Genomic DNA, 23,273 nt, shown 5'->3' with positions numbered 1-23,273 from the left:
TAAAGAAGCCCAGTGACAGACAACCAGAACCAGAGTTTGACTTGATTGAAGTGAAAATGTTCATTAGTTTTTCATAATGACATTTCTGACAATGTTGCTTAAATATCTGCATTTTTTGGTCTCTATAGTTTAAAGTCCACTGATGAAAACATGTTGCAACTGTTTGTTGCAGCCCTGTGAAAAACAACTGCATCACCACAAAGCATGTAAACATGGAAGTCGTTTTGATAGTGCTTCTCTTGTAAAATTCTTCGTGCTTGAAGTGCAGACAGCCATTCCTGGCAGAGTCATTTTTTGCAGTACGCTTTGTAAAACAATGCCACTAAGTAAGAAATCACTGTCATTTTCATTAATTGTTTCTTCCTAGTCTGGGGGGAATCACAGCTGGCAAACACTGGGACGGTAGAAAGTGATGGCAACAGCATCTGACTGAAAAAAAAGAGGTGGAAACAACTTTAACAATGCTACAGCTCACCGTAGGGTGAACTAATCCGAATCCTGCTGGTTACCTCATCAGTTTGAGCGACATGTCTGAGTCGGGGGGAGCACTTTGCCTGTGGTCTTCTCTGTTGCCAGACAGCCCCCACTCCCTATACTGAGACATGTGTGAAATATCACAAAGATCTGCAAATAGTACCCATACAACAGCGCAGGCCTGACACCCTACTTTTAGTTTCTCCACAAGCTGAATAAATAGATGGCTCAGTCAGACATCAGACACCACAGAAAGTTTAGAAAAGCTTCTGCTGTTAGTTTGGATGCTGTAATGGACTTCTTTCATTCGATTAAAAAAAAAAAAGCTGACCGATGTCATGTGACATCAATCCCAGAAAGAAGCTTAATAGTGAAAGTACAAACTGGAGTCTTGAGTTTCTTGTTAATGTAATTTTGCACCAAAGACACAAACAAGGCATGAGCAGAAAGAGCGAGGGGAGGGGAGGGTATTGCTCCATTCTCCATTATAGGCAGCGTTCAGCACTCCCACTGTAATTGCAACTTTGCAAAGACTGAGTGTAGAGTAGACATGCCAACTCCGACCGCACCAGAGTTTTATGCCTGCCACAGTGCATTTGATTAGCATAAAGCAAAGGATTTCGGAAACCCAAGCCCATCAGTGGCACACATGCCTGCAACAAGAATAGCCGGCCACAACTTATAGGTCCACAGAAATAACCATGCCTTGCACTGAGATTGAGGGATATGAGAGAGGCACCACTGCTCGCTCTTTTTTTTTCTTTATATAATCCTCTCGGTCTTAGGCTTTATTTAATCTTCAGAGTGAGCTGCTAAGATGTAAGTCCTCCCATATTTACTCAGAAAAATTTAATTCTTGAAGGTGCAACCTATTTTTTTTTTTGCTCTACTTTCCAATACCATTGGGCTCATTTACATTTTGCAAAAGCTCCAACTTAAATTACAAATTTAAATAAAAAAGATGTTCATAAGGAGAAATAGAAAACACTTCTCTCCCTCTCTCTTTCCAACCTCACAAACTCTATCAGCGCAGTGGGGGAAACAAGATGTTCCAGCGGTGACATCACAAATTATGTAGAATAAATGTGTGGCTCACGCTGAGATTATTCTTTGCCATGCTGCACGGTGTCTCGAGAATTATCATCAAAACAAATAGTTCTGGTGTGCCGCATCAAAACAGGCCACACTGACCAATTATTCATGTGCTCCAGCAAGACCGGAGATGATGGATGATCGTGTTTTCCGCCTCCCCAGTGCGCTGCGTTAGGCAACTCTTTGCTTTACATGAACTCTGCAGTGGAATACAGATGGCATTTTTCACACCAAATCTGATATATTATTTATCTGCAGAGCAGCTGCTTAATCAGCATTGACGTGGGCGCCATTAAAGCTACAAATCTTATAATAACAAACATAAACAATAATTAGCATGTCATTCCTTTACGTGAAACAAAATTTTAACGGAACTGGCGAAATACAAAATTGCTGAGCGTTTTTTTGCATAAACTCAAACTTGTGATTGGAGTGGCTTACACTTCAAATGTGTTGACAGGTTGTATATTCCTTCTGTTTAAAGCCGCTTGTATGGTTGAGAAGGTGTTTGAAATAAGATCTTGTTAGAGAGCAGAGAACAAAGAGCTGGATATGAAGAAGAATTTATGCCTTCTAAAACTGCAGCTATGTTTCCTTTAAATTACGCAAACTGAAATTACACAGACAAAAATTTGCTCCGTGGAAACACGCCAATATCAAAAGATCTCACGTTTTTCAATGAAAAGTTTTTGCACTAGAAATGAGGTGGTTTTAATCAAACTATATGTATTTCGCAAAAGTACAATGGAAAAAACTTTTGTCACATCACACAGGCTGTATGATCAACAGCCGGATGTTACTACTGGTGAAAAACACAAAGAAGACGACAGGAAGTAGTCGGAAGATGATGGTTTGTTTTTGTACGTTTTATTGGACAATGTGCAGCTGGTTCCACCAGAGCTCTCACAGCATCACACAGTTCATAAAAAGTTGTGTATCATTCCAACGTGTGGAATCCAAAACTTCTGCAAAATCTCCCACTACAATTTCCCCAAAACTCTGCATACAGATCCGCTCCCTAGTAACTTGTTGCTCCATTGTCTGAATAAAATGCGGACAGATTGATGAGCGCTGGCGCCACGGCTAAATTACGAATATGTATTATGTAATTGTTTACATCTGTCATTGCCATGGTTTTTGATTTTATTAATGTTAATTTCTTAATGAAGGCAAACACCACCATTGCGAAATTGTGTTTTATCGACATTAGCAGAATATAGACAAAGATTTGTGCGCCTTTGTTATGGAAACACAGCTAGTTGTTCATTGCTTATTGATGTTTAAAACACCTGGACCTCCTAGCATATCCAAAGTATTAAGCATCATTAGATCTCAAAGAAAAATATAAATTATTTTTATATTACCCAAAACAGCTTAAAATGACTGGGGTGAGTTCTTCACAGAGTGGAAGCTTTTCAGGATCTTAACCAAACCATCAGGCATTTTATTCCTTAGAGATAGAATTGTTGAAGTTTAATGAGGTACCCCACAGCAATCAGGACTGGTGTGATGTGCTCCAGTTTAACTCCAGTTGAGTTTATTCAACCAGGTGAAAGGCTTGACCTCACACGAAGGCAGAGCTTGAACCATGAGATTTTCTGTAATCGAAACGAATCAAGATGCTACCCAGTTTCTGTCAGACTGAGACTTTGGTCAAATTTAAGCTATTATTGTCAACTTAAAATGAGAGGCTATTTCACAGTTTATGCATAAATTACCTATGAAACCTTTACTTGATTTTTGAAGAAAAGAAAAGACTATTAGTTTTCCCTAAATTCTTATTTAAATTTGTTTGACCTTGGCATGGTGCGCTGGATGTATCATTAAGCTGCTAAACACAAGCACTTAGGCAGTTTTTGTAACATTTTGGAGCCAAATTTCTTCTTTGGGTAAATTCATCTGCTGGTAGTTACTGTGCCGTGCTGTTCTCCCAGTTAGGTGAGGGACACTTGCAGTATAATGAACAACTTTACAGAAAAAACAGCTGAAATGCTGAGCTGGAGAACTAGCCCACTCAATGAATGCTATACTTTGATTTTTGTCCTGTGAGATTGATTGTGAGGCCAACGCAAGCAACTTTACACTGAAGCCTAGTATGGCCATCACTGAATTTGCTGAATTTGAATACATATATATATATTTTTATTATTGTGAAGTTTGAACTCTGTTGAAGATGTACTGAGGTTCCTGACAAGCCAATCCTAAAAGCCACAACAAAGGAACATGAATCAGAAACCTTTTTTGAACAAAGTGAAGGCAAATAAATTGGACTGAAATACTGCATTTTACTGAAAATTAAAGAAATATAAAACAACACAATAAGTTGTTGAACTCCGTCAGAGACTACGGAAGAGAGCGTTTCCTGGACGTATGGGGATATTTTGTAAGAAAACAAGGAGCTGTGTGTCGACTCACAAACAAAACAAAACAAAAAAATTCAAACAGAAATGTTCTTGTACAGCAGTGGGTTATTTTCCAGCCTTTCATGTTCCCCACAATGGAAAATCAGTTACAGTCGAGTCAGAAATGAAATCCTGATTTTGTGGCTGCTGTAAACCAGCCCGTGTTTTGGCTTGATATACTCGTGTTGGCCGTTGGTTCATTTTTATTTGATATGTTCCCAGCTGACTCCTTTATGTACCACTGTAGGATCTGTAATATTCAACTACTGATGTTGCTTTCAGGAAATTATTCACAGCTAAACTCTCCAAGATGTTATTAATCCAGCAGGGCCAGACAGTCACCAGAGAAGGACTCAAGACTCTATTGGCAACTGTTGCTCTAGTCAATAAAGGTGCATACCTTTCTGTCACTACCTAAACGTTAAAGTACCGTGAAATAACTGGTTTTAGAGCCAGAGCTGACCAAAGAAGAACACACACATACACACACATAGAGACTTGGGCTGACAGTAATTACAGCCATGCTGGTTTGAGACAGGGAGTAAAACAACAGTGAAGGAACAGTGGCACTCTCCACCATGTCCTCCAGCACTACCGCGAGTGTTCAGCTGGAGACCTGAGGGGGATCTGGGCATCCGGAGGCCGTTGGTGTACTTTGTCTTGGCACACTATCACTGTGATTAGCAACGTTAAGAGTTGCACACATTTCCATGTGGTGCAAAAATCAGTCAGTGGTAGACTAATGCAAACCCAAACCTTTGTGGTAGAAATAGGAGCTTGCTTCTTTCTTTCTTTCTTTTTTATTAAATGCAGCCAACCAGGAAATGCTGAATGTTCACTTTTATTGTGCAATGCTTGGCTGCTAAACTAATCCCACCTTCAGAAACATTGATTACTACTAACAAGCAGGTCTGCATAGGCTACAGCAGACACCTTTATAAATACACTAAGGTAATAAGAAAATGAACAGTGTCAAAAGAGACTGACTGTTTACAGTGGGTCTGAACTTTACCTGCACTCATTTTTTTCTTGAAAGTCAGCAATTAAAGCAATAGTATGTAACTTCTATGAAAAATATGTTTCTTACGTATTTGTTAAAACTGCCACTGTTGCCTTGCAACAATAAGGTCCTGAGTTTGATTCCCAGAGCGGGGTCTTTCTGCATGGACTTTGTATGCTCTCCCTGTGCATGCGTGTGTTCTCTCCGGGTACTCCGGCTTGTGACTGTCAGGTTGATTGATGAGGTGTGAGGGCGTGTGCGTGCAAGGGTGTTTGTCCAGTCTGTCTCTGTATTGCCCTGTGATGGAATGGTGACCTCTCCAGGGTGTCCCTGCCTCTCGTCCGTTGACCACTGGAGATAGGCACCAGCACCCCACTAGGGATAAGTGAGTTAGATAATGGACGGATGTCACCATGTTATGACAGCGTAGTGTAAGACAGATAATCTGTGAAAAAAGTGGAACTCCTCTGCCTTCTCTAAGTACTAACGAGAAACAACCAATCAGAGCAAGCAGGATGGTCTTAGTGTTGCCAATAATGCCCATGTATGACCCACTCATGCACTCTAAGTCATATTTGATATATTCAGCATTTTTATAAAAAGTGAAAGAAACTTACCTGATTGTGCTATAAAATGGCACTATGTGGAAAACCTAAAATACTGGGAACATTAGTAAGAACTTGGGTACCATGTGGCTCAGTGGTAAAACGGTGCAGCACACAGAGGCTAAAGTCATGGCCTTTCCCTTTTTCCTGCTGAGCAACAGATGAATAAAGGCCACTAGCAGCAAACAAATGTCTCCAGAGAGCAGTGGATAGCGGTTGCTGTCAAATTACCGGAAACACCAGGAAGTTGTTGGAAGTATGCCTTTCCTATCTCCCTTCCCCTGACAGTGGCCACTGCTTTGTTAAACCACAGATAAGACCACACTGTTGGTGTTTTCTCCTGCACAAGCTTGTAGAAGGAATCCCAAAAGGGCTACCCCGAGTCAAGCAGTTTAAGGTCAATTGTACCACATAATAATGAAATGTACAGTATATGTAATAAAAATTGTCTTTAAAAAAATCTGTCCCATTAGTCCGGCACTTAGCAAATATATATAAAAAGGTGGTAATTGCAAATGGCCTAAAATGGGAATGCTTATTCTGATTTCACATCAGACTGTGTGAAAAAAATGCCTTTTATATAGTGTATGTAAACTTGTTTTGATTGGAGTTAAAGGAGCCATTTAAAGGTAAGAAGGACCTCGTATGGATGCTCAGATATCTGATCAGATACAAGTTCTTATCAGCTGAGCCTGACGGTCTGACGACAGCGATAAGCCTTCAGTCTAAGGTGAAGTTTTCATCGGCACCAACCAGAAATCTCACATGTCTGCATGTCATAAATTAATGGTAATCTATTAGAAAAAGTCAATTAGTCAATACTGGGGCTATTAGAATAGATACAGGTAGTCTAAATGCTTTATGTATAGGTTGTATAGCAATAACAGGAAGTAGCAGAATGAGCATTTAGTGGGGTAGGAGACATATAAAAAATCTTTACTGCAGCTTTAACTCCTCCAATCAGGTATAGTAAGCTTCCTGCTAGGGGTGTGAGTGCGTGTGTGCGTGTGTGTGTGTGTATGTTGATTCTGACTGCTTGTTCTGCACGGGCACTCCACCTTAACACAGATGTCTGCACTGGCATAAAACCTTGGGTCAAAGTCTGTTGCAGAGCACAGGCATTTCAGAGGAGGCAGCAAATGATTCAGCGGGTAATGAACGCTGCTCACTCTCCCACAGAAGGAAGGTGGAAAACCTGCCTGAACAACCCCGAAAGCTCGGAATGCTGACATGTCGGCCTAAAGAGAAAATAAAAGTCGACGGAAGGCGGGCCGGCCATCTGAAAGTTTTTCTGTTTTTTTCTCCTTTCACCTCCGAAGTGTTAAATCTTCCTTTGAATCTCCATCCATACAACCACTAGCACTGAGAAATAGATTATTTATTTTTCTCACATCCCACTGATACAAATAAACTGCAGCTTTAACTCCTTTCAGTTCTCCTTAGCAGGGTTAGAACAGTTTTGGGTTTTTCATTGTAGTTTGAGTTTTATTTTGTAATTACAGTAGTAGTTTTCATTTTTTTAATGAAGGATATTACATCTATAATCCCAGGATGTTTTAGGTGGTTCTATAAATGCACAATGTAGTTCCAGTTAGTCATAGTTTTTCCCCATTAATCACTGTTTTTATTTATTGGATTTCACAGAAATGTTTTCTTAAATGTGTGAGTTTTAGTGAATTGTAATAACATTGGTCCTGAGGCGTCCAATCAAAGTTGAAGAGCTTAAAACAACTGTTGGAGGGGATAAGATGTGAGCAGATGAATCAGCACTGATTCATCTTTTAAAAAGATTGGCACAATATTCAGATTCAACTATCTGGAACTGATACAGGAAAGCTAATTCATGCAGCTGACAGGGATCATTTTCTCTCCGTGCAGCTCAGGTTTTCTTCCCCTTTAGGGTTCTTTTAGGAGCGAGGTTACATCAAGATGTTTTGTTCTGCATTTTCCAACGATGGCGGCGGCAAAAAAGTGAAACAAAATACATTAAAAAATGGCCGACAAGCTGGGCTTGCACTTAGACGACAAAATAGATTTAGGGAGCTTGGCAAAAATACAGACTTTTATCCAAGGCTTTAGTGAATCTGTAGGGGAAAATAAAATAAAAAAAGGTTGACCAGCACCACCCAAGGCGTGAAGGGCTTGTGCTGTATATATGTGAGGGCAGAGCCGGCAGCAGCAGACCATAGCCCATGATAGATCTATTTAGCTTGGAACACAGGTCTATGAAGTTTCAGAAGCCGCACAAAAACACAGCCCTGCATGTCTTTTCCTTTTTCACTCCCCTTTGTAGATGTGCCAGGACACTGCCTGTGCCTTCAATGCAAATTTAGAAGGTGTAATTACAGAGATGCATGTAGTAAATTTAAATCTTTTCCAAAAGAAAAAAAAAAAAACGCGTAATATGCGGCGAGATTGCTGCATGGACTTTATGATGTGGGGAGGTGTTGGGACTATTTTTACGTTGCTTAATACCGCAGATTTAAATTCATTTTTTTAAATGATTGTAATCATTCCCTGTTTTGTGGGAGAAGTAAACCCACACCGTGCCTTGCAAAAGTATTCATATCCCCATTTGTTGGGGGGGGGGATTGTCTGTAAAAACAAATAATTGTGAAGTGGAAGGACAAGATGTGTGGTTTGCAACATGCTTTTTACAAGTAGCTGAAATTTGTCATGTGCATCTGAATTCTGATGCACATGACAGCTTGCTTGAGTCATTACCTTGGAGAGTCACCTGTCAACAAAACTGCAGCTGTCACTACCAGCTTTAGACGCTACCATATTTACCAGATTTAAGTTCAGTCACAGTGGCTGATGAGTGTCCTGCCACAGGAGTCAGAACGGAACGGAACAGAACAGAACAAACAGAACGGAACAGAACAAACAGAATGGAACAGAACAAACAGAACGGAACAGAACCGCAGACTCCTTCATTTGTCCCTCAGTGGAGAAACTCAGTGAATCAGCAGCAACACAACAGATAAAAGTCAAAGCCTGCACTTTTACTAGACCTTCTAACTCATTTTGATAAAACCATTGAACAATAGCTCTGATCACCTTTCCCGTCCCAGCAGACATTACAGCTTACCCACAGCATGATGCTGCCTCCACCATGTTGCATGATGTTCAGATGATGGTCGGGCTGCTCTGTCCATTTTTAGATGATGCTAGGAGACATTCAAACCTTGTGATGTAGTTTTAGAAGCTAACACTAGCGTAATCCCTGCCCTGTCCGCTTGGCTCCATGGTCGTCATGGTGAAGTTTGTTCTCTGATGTTAACTAACAGGGCTTCACAGAACAGCTTTATTTCTACTGAGATTAAATTGCACACAGGCCAACAGCCATTACTAATAAGACGACAACATTTTATTTAGCCCTAAGAGAGACGGTGTGAATGTAAATACTTTTGGGAGAAAAAACAATTATTCTTTTTTCCCCCAAAATAATTTATGTTATAGTCAATGGCAGAAAATCTCTAAAAGTGAATTGATTCTTGTAACATGACTAAATGTGAAAAAGCTCTGTCTCTAAGTTCCTATTGTAAAGTAAATCTTGCACTTCTTCTTTAGTTTTCCAACACTTTGCTCCATGTAGCAGACTTGCAAAAAAAAAAAAAAAAGAACTAAATCTCAGAGAGAGAGCAGTGATTCGGTGAGGCTTCCTCTCTGTGAACCAGTGTTAGTCAAACTCGCTGTGAGCGTCGCTGGTATCCCGCTGATAAAAGTTTAAACATGCTTTGACATGCATGAATAGGCGTTATCCTTCTGCTTCTATGTTATGTTTTCATTTTTCCTTTGTTCAGTGAGCTCCTCTGACAGTCATAAAAGATTTAGCAGATTTAAAATTTTCACTGTAAAAAGATTTTGCCTATGGTGGAAGTGAGCAGGGACTTCATTACATAATCTGAAATCTATATGTGGGGTAGGAACCTTCATCTGAGTGCTGAATAAGTGATGGTTTATGAAAATCTGTTAGCACTAACAAAGAAAGCCTTTTTCAGGAGAAATCCAAACACAATGTCATGTCTGTGGATAGATATGAGTCAATAATTGTTCATGCCATAATCTCATTTTATCCTGGGTTGATTCTCAATATAAACAGAAAAACCTAAATACATTTCTCAGAAGCTTTGAAACTGTTTTTTTTAGCAGATATATACATTTACTACTTTTATCAGCACGCCTAAGCTGAGCTTTTATATGCATGCAGACAGAACACGAACCACATGTGCAAACTGGAAAGTCCTCACGTCTCTTTATTCTTTATCTTTTTTTTTCTCCCTGCCTGTCATGAAGAGTGCAGAATCTCTGCAAGTCTGTTTTGGGAGGTAACTTAAATAATGAATCCTTATTTGGTCTGAAAATTCCCATCGCCACTTCCAACAAAAATAACTCCAGTTTGTTGATGTGACTACCTTGAGAAACAAGACCACACACATCAGCGAGGACAAACTGGAGCAACTGCTGCTCTGCAACCCCCCGCTCCTCCACACACACCCCTCCTGCTTTCAGCTTCCTGATCAGCTCTATTCAACCAAGTCGGCTGCAGCACACAGCTCGTAATTTTGTTAACCTTTCTCTGCGCAGCCTCTTTGTCCTCCTGTCCACTTTAGATTTAACCCCAGTGGAAGCTTTGGATTAGCCTTTAGAGCGTCTCTCTTAAAAGAGAATCTGAAAAGAATCCGTGTTTTTCTGGCCTTCCAAACTGCCAAGCCATTTTTGCTTATATAACAAACACCACTACAGTTATGAAGGTTGCTGTTCATACTCTGCAGCCACATACAGTTGGATCTCTGAGTGGATGTGAAAGAAGCACAGATTTTGTGGTCAAACTTTCTTTTTTTAAAATGCATCACCACTTCTGTTTTGCTGAAGAGTTCCTCGTGACGTCTCCTACCTAAGAAGTTCTTGCTACTGAGGAAATGTGTGTTTTGGTCTTCCAAATTTGTTAAGTTTCTAAGTTTTCTAATTTTGAGTAAAGTTCTGTTTGTTTTTAACAACTTTAACCTCCAGATCTTCAAGTTTGGAAGGCCTCCTGTCCATCACCTTAATCTTTAGCACCCAGCACCAACTGTCAGATTCGGGTCAGGAGTCTGGCTGGGCCATGCCAAAAACCATAATCTTACTTCCAGTCAGCAGAAATATGCTGGTGAAATTAAAAGACCAATAAACCTGCAAAGGGTCTCAATAAATTTGGCCTTACTTGTAACTTTTAGGGTTTTGAGAAACTACAAACTCTATGTTCCAAAGGTCAGCTTTGATTGATAGAACTTTATTGTTTTGTAGTTGATAAGTAGTCTGTAGATTTAGTTTATTTATTCACTTTTGTTTTATTGAATCATTAGCACCAGCTGGTTTATGCAATGTAAAAAAAAACATTTCTAATTCACGGTAAAATACTATTTTTTACAGCGTTGTAAACTTGATTTTTGTCTGTTGGTTCTTTAACTTTTAAATTTCATTGTTAATAATTCTGATTAATCTGTTTTCTTTTCATAAATAATCTGACAAAACATAGAAGTCTTCTTCTTTCCAGCCCAACTTTTAAATCAATACAAAGGTAATTCATTCTTCAGGTGGGTTTTTGAGACATTATGACACTTAATGTGTCATATCAATAGTACGGTAGGTTAGGCAGGAAAGCCAGTAGTCTTAATAAATTGCATATCTTCTCCGTAGTTTTAAAACACGTGGATTTATCAGAGAAGTCTGTCTTTATATTAAGCTTCACTTTCCATCTATCAAGAGCTCCTTTTCCTGCTCTACCACAAAACACAAGCAGCCTGATCTGCTTTAAAAGAACTCACTGAAATATTAATCGTGACATCACTTCCACAGAACCATGTGAGAACACACTTTAGAGTGTCAGAGTGAGAAAAAAACCCCCGAAAGGCTCAGCCCACTCTTGTTGTGGGTAAAAATACGCTGCTCAGACGGCGCAAAGTTTTAAAAGCAAACAACCAGCAGCTTGACTGACGCCTGTCGCCTGGAGTTGTGATCCATGTCACACACAGTAAAGAGCTCATTATGTCCGCTGCATTTGAGGCCTTTAAAGATGCTGAAGAGCTATTTCAGGTTCATTTTATCTGTGGACATCTCAAGTGATGATACGACTGCTGACACAGAAATTAGGAGATCTGACATTCGTAGTTTAGGATAGTGTAGTTAGTAATAAATTAAACCACATGTCCATGGATTCTTAGAAATGTCTGCTTTTCACATCTTTACCCAAGATTCCATAAAACCATGGCTATGAGTCTGCAAGCTGACATAGAGACCATGGTGCTGTCTCACCGCCTATATGCAGACTTATTGTGCACCTAGCGTTCAATAGGCTGGCTACCAGCAGGCGTACACCGGTCACCCACGACTCTAGGTTTATCATGAAAAATGGTTGTCATACAATATCTGTAAACACATTGTATAACACGGAGCTGAAGTTGGCTCCCAATTGTGGCTTCGGTTTTGGCAGATAGCCAACGATCGATGCTAGTCACCAGCCTCTCCAAAGCTAATGCAACTAAGCACTCTCCTTCTCATTTGCTAACCCGGGCCACTTAGTAAGTGGTGCCGGCCTGTTATTAATCAGATCAGTAGCTGGCTTTGGCATGGATATAGTCTGCTGTGACAAGGAGGTAGCCAATGCTAACACCAGCTTAACCAATGTTAGCACTATCTTATCCGGGCTACCAGAGGAAGAAGGCAGTGACTAGCCTTGGTAGGCTAGTCACTAGACCACAGGTGTCAAACTCCAGTCCTCAAGGACCGCTGTCCTGCAGTTTCTAGATGTGCCACAGGTACAAAATACTGGAATGAAATGGCTTAATTACCTCCTCCTTGTGTAGATCAGTTCTCCAGAGCCTCAATGACCTAATTATTCTATTCAGGTGAGGTGCAGCAGAGGCACATCTAAAAGTTGCAGGACACCTTGAGGACTGTTTGAGACCCCTGCACTAGACTCTCTAAAACTAACGCAAGTGAATAGTCTCATTTTCCTGCGCCACCCGCTAACTTTTAAACAGATCAGTAGCTGGCTGAAGAATGGAGGCAGCGTCCTGCGGCAAGGGACAGCGACCACTGGTGAACAATAGTCTTAATTTTGCCAAAGATCTTACCAGTTTTGGTGTTGATGGCAAAGAAGCCCTGTGGATTCCCACTAGTGATCCTGTAGCTGAGCCTGTCACTGGCCTTCGAATCAGGATCAGCTGCGTTAATCTGGATGATCGACACGTCTTTCGGGGAGTTCTCCATGACAGAAGGGTAGTAGACAGGTTCAGAGGTCTGCGGTGCGTTGTCGTTGACGTCCTGCACTTCAATGTAAACCTCAACAAAAGCTGAGAGAGGCACTACACCACGATCCATCGCGTAGACCGTTAGCCAGTAGTGCGGGGTCGTCTCATGATCCAGCAATTCTTGTGTTCGAATGACACCTGGGGCATAAAGACAAACAAAGAATGAATAATCTTTGGAGTTTGCATCATATCGGTATCATGTATCTCTATTGCTTATTCTCAGCAATACACAAAACTGAAAAAAGGTGGTTCTTCAAATGAAAAGGAATTTATTCATCAATGCACCCTTTCCTGCAACATGTCAAGGTGGCACATTAACAACTACCAGTCCTTGCTCTCCTGTTTACATTTCCCTGCCATGAAGGGTCTCCAACCTTGAGCTGAGCAAACAAAAGAGCTTTCAAACACACATATGAGTGGTGTGGGATGACAATGGCTGAATGCACTGCTGAATGAGCAGCTCCTCCAACATGAAAGAAACGTATGTGACAGAACTGGACAGCTATGTGCTTGACAGATGCCACACATTACTGATCTGATAGCTGCCATTGACTCTCAATCAACGGAGAGAGATGTTTGAATGTGACCAGCACCGTTAAAGTGCATTGTTGATCTTTCTTTTGGAAAAGCTAAAAGCAAAGTTCACGTCATTGAATTTGCTTTTACTTTTGTGCTTTTTATCTCTGTCCAACTCAACTTGGGGAAGCACTCATTGGGTGCTCACGGATAAGTGTGAGTAGGTGTAGAAAAGACAGAGAACAATTCTCAGAATTTGCTTCTACCATTGACAATATGAAACTGGAGTGATTCTATATATATATATATATATATATATATATATATATATATAAAATAATGTGAGTCGGGTCTGAGTGACCATAAACCTCTGCAGAGGTTAAACTGATAAACAGTTATTTTCCCTTCTTGGGACATGCAGCGCCGCATGCAAAGCTCTTAAATTACTGAAAAACTATCCCTCTTATTACAACAGTTTATTACCCAGATAACATTGCACTTGAAGGTCTCCATTTTTTTCAACAAACACAAAGTACAGTCATGAAGGCATAATAAAATTTCTATTATATCTGCAAGACAATGGAAGCCCTGTCAGTGTTCCTTTAAAGGCCTTTGTTAGTCAAAGCACTTGAATAACCTCCATAAATCGCAAAAGAAATTTATGGTTGTGTTTGAGTGAGCTGTTATCTGAGGCTAATAAAATGAATCCTACTATGGGAGAGTATTATTAGCAGATATGTGTTTTTCAATTTCAGTTGCTGGCTTGTGGCCATTAGGACCTTTCCAGTCACTGGTAACTTAGATAAGGAGCCTCCAGAAGACCATAAAAACACATTTCCGATAGCTTACAAAGAGAATCTCAATTGTGCTTCAGCCTTTGTTTGCTCACTCCAACTTACGGAAATGAAATGTGGTGCACACAAACTTTAAGCCATGGGTAATGGATATTTTTAAAGAGATATACTCCACACGACATCTCACAAAATGCTGACATTTATCTCATGAGGGGAATAAGGCTCATTTATTCTACACCACTGCTTCACTTTATCTTTCTTGCGCTTAGTCCTGGGATCTTATCTCATCATCAGTCATCATTACAGTTCCCTCAACAAAGCGATGCAAGACAAAAATGTGGCCAGGCAAAAAGTCAGCTAAAAAAAAAAACAAGAACTGCCATAATGTTAAGAGCACCTTGGCAACGATAGGAAGCACCAGCACAACCAACATGCAAATGAGAGGACTCTGTATACAAAGTTTTCTTAAAGCTCTGGTGTCGCTCATGCATTCCTTCAACACTTTTCATGAGCTTTTAAACTCAATCTAATTCTAATTTAAAGAAAACATCACTTTTATAATTAAATAAACATCAATCCACTTTAAAACAAAAAAAGATCTGAAAAGCAGGAAGACTACTATAGTCTAAAAGATTATAGTGTAGTATAGTTTAGTAATTGTATGGCATGTGACTCATATCTTAACACTGCAACCTCATATTTGGATCTACACCCTTTATAAGAAAAGCAAAGACTTGTGAGAGATAAGCTGCTGACACTTTGGTTCTTACATTATCATTTTCTATTTACAAATATATATATATATATATATATATATATATATATATATATATATTTATTTATTTTTTTGTTTGTTTTTAACCCATACTTACTGACATTTAGCTAAAGGGTTGATGGTCTAAACAGTTCATGAGTGACTGAATTATGACTAACACAGTCATCATGTTTTCCCTAGAAAAAGTTGACCTGAGCTTCACAGAAAAAGTGATTCCTTTGTAGCTTCTGACATTTTTGTTTTCTCCATCCTCCTCTTAGTGACAATGAAAATAGCTGGCATTGAGTCTTTTTTGACATTGGAAAGTATTATTGTCAGCTGGTAAACTGTCAAGATCAAGCTGAAGATCAGTTGGCAGCAAATTCTCCTGTGCTGTTCATCAGCACAGACAGAGCAACTGCATGAATGTAGGCTAGAACTAGCTGTCACAGAATTGTTTTTGATGTGTCCAAAACATCTTAGCCACTCAAGGATGATAATAGTGTGACTGTGGTTAAACAGTATTTGAAGTAAGACAGAACATTAAATGGAGTCCAACATAAAAGTGAAAATGTCATTTTACATGTTAATAAAAAAGGCATAAATAGAAAAAATATGAAAAAAAATTTTATCAGGTGAAGACGTGAATTTGGATTAGTGAGTACAATTAGCTTGTGAGCTCAGTGATCTGAGTGACAGACATTGCTGTTGTGAAATACTTCTACTTTTACAACAGATCAGTTTTTGCTTACAAAATGTCAAAATACAAATGATCGCTTAATCCTGAACTTCCAACAATTACAAGGTGACTTTTGTCATTTGACTGCAATTTTTTTTTTAGGAAACCTAAGATTTTTTTCTTGTTCACACGTATTTAATGGAGTAAAAAATAATGAAGGAAAAAACACATATGGAAATATATCCGCAACTCCTTCTGGGGGGAGCAGTCCTTAACAAAGAGGATGAAAGATGAATCTGAAGAATTTAGTTGTCACACCCTTCCCATATACTAACCTACCCAGTAAGGCATGAACAAAACCTGCCCTAAGGCCACAAGGAAAAAGAAACAGGCCACGCAAAAGACTCAAGACTGCCTTCCGCTTTTTTTCCCTTCTCTTTTCTTTTCCCTCTGGCTTTGTTCTTCAAAGCTACTTGAGCGCAGCGGCGGTGCCGTTGAGACCTCAGACAGCCAGCAGATTTTTCAACTATCAGGACCAGCAGGTATTTTACGACTGTGTGTACACAGTCTGCAGTTTATTCAATAAAAACTCAACAGTCTATTATTTCAATGCACTGCTATTTGTTTTGAATAAGGCGCTTTCCTTTCGATGCTCATTGAATGTCAGGAGCTGCACAGTAAAGAAAAATTCAAAATTTAGTACATGCTCAGTGCAATACTAAAACGGAGTGAGTTCCTGACCTGCAAGACATAAGTGGACATGTAGCTCGCCGCTCGCTGAGGAGCTTAAGACGGTAAACGAGCTTTCTTTGAGCCACGTCGGTTCATTTTGCTCACCTCTACCCCACATTCCTGTGCCCTCTCAGGCCTCCAGCTCACATGCTTGCATAAACTTTCTCAGTATCGCGCCATCCCCCGGCCCCCTTCCAAAGCCTTGGCAAAATGTTTCAAATTCCTCTACCTCGTTGTTGAGCCTAGTGTAATAGAAGGACTCCTAAACTTAGCTTCTTATTACCCTGCAGCTTGGTTTTCACATCACCCCCAAGTTCCCAGATATCTGCGGACCATATCTGAGTTTTAAGGATTTGAAACCAGCAAATACCTAACATGGGTGAAAAATGGAAGGATCTGAAGAATGTTCCAAGATTCTTCTGTGATGTTAAATATGAAAAATGTCATCTAAAGCAATGACTTTACACTTAAGGGAAATCTTTTTTAATGTGATTATTTTAGTACTTGTTCACATAGAACTGAGCTTCTCTGAAGTTCATCACAATACATTTTGCTTAAATGTAAGAAATTATTGTGATAAATAATGATATTGTCATTTTGAGGTCATTTTCAACTAATAATAACAATAATGGCATATTAAAGCAAGTACACACTGTCAAAGATTTCTAAATGACATTTAACACTGGAATAGGAAAACATTTTAAATATCCAAATTAAAACAAATATAAAACAACTGAAACATCAATAATTAAAATGTATTTTGAAGTCTCGGATACCAAAATTGCATTTTAAATAATAATAATCATTCAGCTTAGACAGAGAAAACAGACAAAAGTGTCAGGTAGAGAAAACTAACTGCTTCGTAATGGGTGTCAAATGTTTGCAGCATTTCTCAAATCCCTGCTTTTTTTTAAATTTAATTAAAGTGGAGCATCTCTTTAATGACTGTTTTCCAAATGGAAATGATCATACTCATTTTAATTTATCATGCAATTCATCGATTTATTGCTCATTGTGACAGGCGTACTCCAAATCACAACATAATTTCAATTAAAGCCGCACAATATATTTAATCACAACCGTCAGTGCAATATCTATGTGTGAATAATCACAAAGAGTTGCTTGAAAGAGATATTAGGTCAGCTATTATATTTCAGCTCCTATCCAATAAAATCCTGCCTGCCAATAAAATATTTGGTCACTTGGATGGATTCACTTTTTAACCACGTCTGATTTAAACGTTAGCATCTCATTGTTCCAGGATATTGTCATCATGCAACATTCAATAGTAGGTTTAATAAATTGTGCGTTCCTAATAGCATTGCACCCTAATTATTTTCTTTTATTTTTTTACAAAAGTCTTTACAAAAACAGTAAAACTGTGATGGACTTGGGGTCAAAGGTCAGGTTGTCCAAGGTGGAAAGGATGACATCAAAGGTTTGTTCTGAATAGATTATCACCAAAATGGTAACTTAGTGAAAATTGTACGATCTAGAATAATTTTTAAAACATGATCTTCCTTTCTGTATCAACTAAATGTTGACGCAAAAGAACTTTTGCATATTAACATGATGGTTTCCATGTGTACATCACCTTTGTTGTACTGAGGCCAAAAATCCCCCCTGACTGGGATTTTCTCTAAATCCTGTTTCATAATGTAGATTTTAAGTTTCTCCAGGCCCAAGTTACAGTGGATTTGCTATCAATTTCCCTCTATATCCTCCTACACATGTCTTCTTTTCTTGCTTTTTTGTCACACTTAAATGTTTCGGTTCATCATGCATATTTGAACACGACACAACCAACATCTGAAAAACTATAAAGGGGGATACAAGCCTCATCTGACACCATGTTAAAGTAAATGTGCCTCTTTGTTAAATCACAAATGACCTGTGTTTAAGTGGTTTACTTTCACTTAACCACATAATCAGGTCCAATTCTACGACTGCAGAATCAAATAATCATGTAACCAGATCCTGTCTGATAATATCAAGGAGGCTACGAGATCTTAAAAAACAATCATGTCCTGATTTAAAGTGATTCAATGACAAAGGAGAAAATGTCATTGACATCCAGACATCTGGAAAGAGTTACGGAAACTCCAGCAGCTGTGTTTCCATTACAAATGCATGGAAAATTATGTCAATATCTCGTTAATGTAAAAAAAAAACAAAAAAACTGTTTCGCAATTGTGTTTTCATTAGATAAGAAATGCAATTAAAATTACGCGAGTTTGTTCACACGATAAGTCGTTAAAAGACATGCGAGCCATCATTCTCCAATAGTTTCCTGTTGTCTTCTTCATGGTTTGTGCCAGTGGCAACGTCTCGTTGTCGATCATGTGACTCGTGTGATACAAAAAATTCAAATTGGCCGACATGGCCAAAAAACCCACCGCATTTTGACACCAAAACTTTTATTCGTAAACTAATTTTCTTGATATTGCTGTTTCCATTACGCAAATTTATTTTTGAAATGTCAAATTGGACCAATATATGGTCAATGAAAACACAGACGTGGCATAGTGTATGCCAGGTATTAGTGAGGGAGCAAATACTTCAAGTAACTTGCAAAAGATACAAATAAACAACAACGACTTTCTGTGCTTGTTAAGTAAGGCCAACTTTAACAAATTTAGCACGTATGACTCCATCAAATTACGTCTTTTTACAGCAGATATGACTGCAGAACATTTTTAGTGAAGATGAAATTCTATTCTAAGGGGTTTTTTTTAGACTTGCTTGTAAGCCTTTTTGCCTCCAGATTTCCCTCCCATTTCATCCTCGTTCCAGAACAAACCCTCTAAGTCATCCCTCCTCTCTTCCTGAAGGTGCTGAGCTGATGAAACTTTCATGCCAAGTGGCCGGTGAGCCATGGGATTCTCTCTAAATTAAGCCTGCTTATTCCCTCCCACTTCTGTTCAGTGGCAGATTCAGTCAACAGGTTAACAGTCATTAATTAGATTTTTGACTTTATACTGAAGCTACGCTAAGCAGATCAAATGCTCCACTACCAAAGCTGAACTGCTGGACATTACTCCACCATAAGCAGCGTTTATGTGACTAACATGACTGGCATGAGTTGGTCTGGGCCGTTTGCAGGGCACAGAAAGGTCAGAATATTGGGATTGGTCAAAGACATAATCTGACAGATGATGAAGAGACGTATAAAGCCGTGTCTCTCAAATCTCTCTCTACATACCAGACAAAGTACTACAGCCTTTAGAATCAGTGAGCTATTTCTACTTCATGCATGACCAGGCGCTGTTCAATGTGACAAAAACTGGCTGTCAGCAGCTAGCTTATAGCAATGTTGTTGTTGTTTTTTTTTAGAAACGTATTCAGGGTGGTGTATTAGGGGGTTCATAGACCAGTTGGGGCCAGTACAGGTTCCTTATATGAACAGTCATGGAAATTCTGAAATATATAATCCCATGAGAGCATGATAATCATTAGTTTGTAGACTTAAGTAAGCCAAGATTTAAAAAAAGAAAGGAATTGATAGACATCCGCAATAAAATGACTGAATGGATTTTCCATATTAAAGAATGTCTTTAATTCCACTTGAGATAGCGTTTGAGATTTAGTTGAAAACACAAAGCTTCCATTGTTAATGGAGCCCCGGTAAATGTGCTTTGGAAAGAAAAAAGCCTGAGTAACAGAAAATCACTGCCGTATTTCATAGCAGCTTTGACTGTACGCCTCGGAGCCCTGAAAACTGCCTGCCTGCATGCGAAAATCACAAAGTCTTACGTTTTTATGTCTGCCTTCTGATGCAAATATCTTAGCACATTTGAAATAATTCAAAACTAACTTATGAGTAACTATTAGGAGCTTGTTTTTAGTGAATAATTGCTTAATATTCCTATTAAAAAAGTACTAAATCCCCTGGCAGATTATTTCACTTATAGAAAAAATGTCTTGTTATAGTGAAATAATCTGCCAGTGGAGCTTTTTCTTTTTTATGAATATTAAGAAATGATTTGCTCTTATACTTTGCTTAAAAGCTACTTGTTAGTTTTGTCTAATTTCAAGTGCACTAAGATATTTGCACTGGAAACTAAACCAAAAATACATCATAAGATTTTGTCTTTTTGCAATGTGTTCCTCTGGTAACAAGAACATCTCAGTTATGTTATTTTCTGAGGATTTTTTTCACTCCCAGCACTGATGTCTGCACAGAGCCGTCTTTATTGATTTGTTTCTCTATAAATACCCGACTCTATTATCATTGCATTACATGAAATGTAACCTTTTCACCAACACCCTACAATTATGTACTTTCTCGGAAGAATAATTCATTATGTCCAAACCATCAACAAAATCTGCGCACAAAACACAGAAAATAAGCAAAGCACCAAAAACACCAGTGTAATGAAACTTTTTATAACTGAGACATGTTTGATGTCTGCAGGTTGCCACCAACGCCACAGCAATGACAGGACTCAATCATTTCAACACAGCCCCAAAACTGTAATTATAGAGATACAAGTTTTCTCTGTGTATTTAACAAATGTAGAGCCTGTTATTTAGTTAATTTTAGAGACGGTGTTTCGATTATTGCTTCCGTCTTATGGAAGAAAGCTAAATATGTTAATCAAACATGTCAAATTTGCAAATGAACCTATTGTCTATAGATTGGACAATCCAACCATTTTTTTACTAATTATTCTCACACTGTAATATTTATTTATTTATTTATATCTAACTTAAACAAGCCTTACATCACTGATTTCAATAAACGACTACTCTAAAATGACAAAGCAGGGTGGAGCAAAAGTTGAGTCCACCTTCAAAAGCTGAGATCAACCACCCACTATTATTATTACTGCTAGTAAAAATGACTAAAAAGCTTTGGAATAATTGAAAATCTTTGGTTGCAGAACAAAAAGATAAAATGCAAACGCAAAATGTGAATGCATTTGTTCTCATTGATTGGCATTTTCTGGCTGATTACCGATCTTTAAAAAGCCTGAAATGCCAACTCCGATTTTGGGCGATGCCAACATTTTTTTGTCTGAAAGGTCAATCAACATAACAGCAAAGTTGCTAAGAACATGTCATTCAGCTCACACAGATATGGGTTTATCTATTCTCAGCTGCTTGTCCAAACTTGCCCGTCTTGAGAAATTAAAAAGAAACTACAGCAGTGAAGAAGAAGGCTGTGCAGGCTTGTAATAATCTTTATGTTTAAGAAGATGTTCTTTTAAGTCTATAATTATTTAGCGTATTCATGCAGTTCAGTGGTGAATGTCAGCATGGCAGTAAATTAACACATAATGAGGTACATCTAGTGCTGCGCCATGTTTCTTTAAAAAGATTTAATGGACTGAAAGTCCAACATACTTCTAACAGGAGAAAGTGTGTTATTCATTTAGCAACCCAGAATCAACTTTGTCCCACCGCACATTCCTGGTCCCATCTCCACGGTAACAGCAGTCGAGCAATGACTCTTTGAAATCATGTGCCACTTTGTAGCCCAACGTTTATCTCGGATAAATGGAAGATGAGGGACAGAGAGCAACAGTTCAGAGTTTTAAACGCTGAGCTGATGCACGAGAAGCGGCTCGTGTTTTCTGAGGAAGGAAGTCCGTACAACACGGAGCGCTTGAAAATAAAACAGAAAGAGGTCATTTTATGTTGAAATGGAAGAGAAATTCCTCGTTACCCGTCAAACTGCTTTCATTTACTCTCACAAAGAAAGCTTTCGCGGCGCAGGCTGCGAACAGCTTCAAGTGAAAGGCCAATGCATATTTTATCCAGGAAGAAAGGGCAGTGCATGCATTATACAGCTAGCATCTGCTTCTCATGTACAATGAGCGCTCTCTGCTCTGGTCACTCTGTGCACTCAACGATTTCACTTCGAGCCAGGACACAACAGCTTTGATTACATTTTCAGAGTAAGCTCTCATCACCACAGCATTTGTTTGCCCTTTTTCTGCGTGAGAATGGCGCAGCGAAGGAAAAGTAACAGCTACAAAGCAGAACAGAGGGCGTCACTGAACATTTTAAACAGCATCTCAAACCAAAACATCACTAGTGAAATCTGTGAGCAGAGCTTAAGGTGAAGGATTAAGAGTTGACAAGTTAATCCTGATTTTCTTGAAATGTGTTTATGTTGTTTGCAGACTTTGCAGCTGCATCTTCTGCTTCACAATTACTCAATATGCAACTTGGCCCTTTATTTATTTGGGACTTACTCGTAGCTATGTGACCTTTTAATTAATTGGAGCTCAGCTCCTCAAACAGCAAAAACTCTTTCATGTTCCACAGATGGAAAAAAGAAGAGGTCTTCTCCTCATGTTAGACCTCTTTAGCCTCTTCCCTGCACTCTGTCCTTTATGTGGGTTTCATTCTTGATGCTTACATCAGCTTGTCTTACTGCACTCAGAGCTAAATGTTCTAAATCTCTAACACAAAAATGATTTACTAAATGACTAGAGGTAAACGTACAAATGAACAGACGATTACTCACTGGAATTAAAATTTATCAGTGGATTGTTGACTGATTTAAGGTGTGTCAAGATGAATCAGGCATGCTTTGAGGTGTGGGGGCTTGTCCGGGTTCATCAAGATAAGCATTCTTTTATTGCTAGCTGTATGGAGCCGTTCTGCTTTCAATGAGACGCCACATTAGAGCAGAATGTAATCCAACTCTATGTAGTACAAAGGTACACAACAGTGACCCGCCCCCACCTGTTGCTGTGCTCTGCCTCCCAGACATCTGAAAGTAAGCTACGGGAAAAAAATTTGATTTTGCACACATTTCTGTACATGAACCATCAACTGTTGTTGATGTCCTGAAGTCTAGGGTACACCATACAGCTGCAGCAAGTCATTACTACAAAACAAACACAAAAAAAAAACAACTTTTTTTTTTACATATCTGTTAACTGTCACCACATCCAGTATGAGAAAAAAAAGAAAGAA

The 23,273-nt window shown here is 38.9% G+C and overlaps 1 protein-coding gene across 9 annotated transcripts in view; it reads right to left on the bottom strand.

Annotated features, from left to right (window-relative positions):
* fat1a (FAT atypical cadherin 1a) overlaps positions 1 to 23,273 on the bottom strand; it is a 95,782-nt gene that overhangs the window by 56,965 nt on the left and 15,544 nt on the right. For all 9 annotated transcript variants that reach the window (XR_003595571.1, XR_003595572.1, XM_028018083.1 and 6 more), the window contains exon 3: positions 12,692 to 13,006. Coding sequence is in view for 7 of the 9 variants with exons in the window: in XM_028018083.1 (XP_027873884.1) it covers positions 12,692 to 13,006 (315 nt within the window). In the remaining 2 variants the exon portion in view is untranslated. The remainder of the gene's footprint in view (positions 1 to 12,691; positions 13,007 to 23,273) is intronic.

Source organism: Xiphophorus couchianus, chromosome 5 (assembly GCF_001444195.1).
Source record: "Xiphophorus couchianus chromosome 5, X_couchianus-1.0, whole genome shotgun sequence".
NCBI lineage: Eukaryota > Metazoa > Chordata > Actinopteri > Cyprinodontiformes > Poeciliidae > Xiphophorus > Xiphophorus couchianus.
Note: the sequence above shows the minus strand (reverse complement) of the source record. Positions and strands in the feature narration are given on the sequence as shown.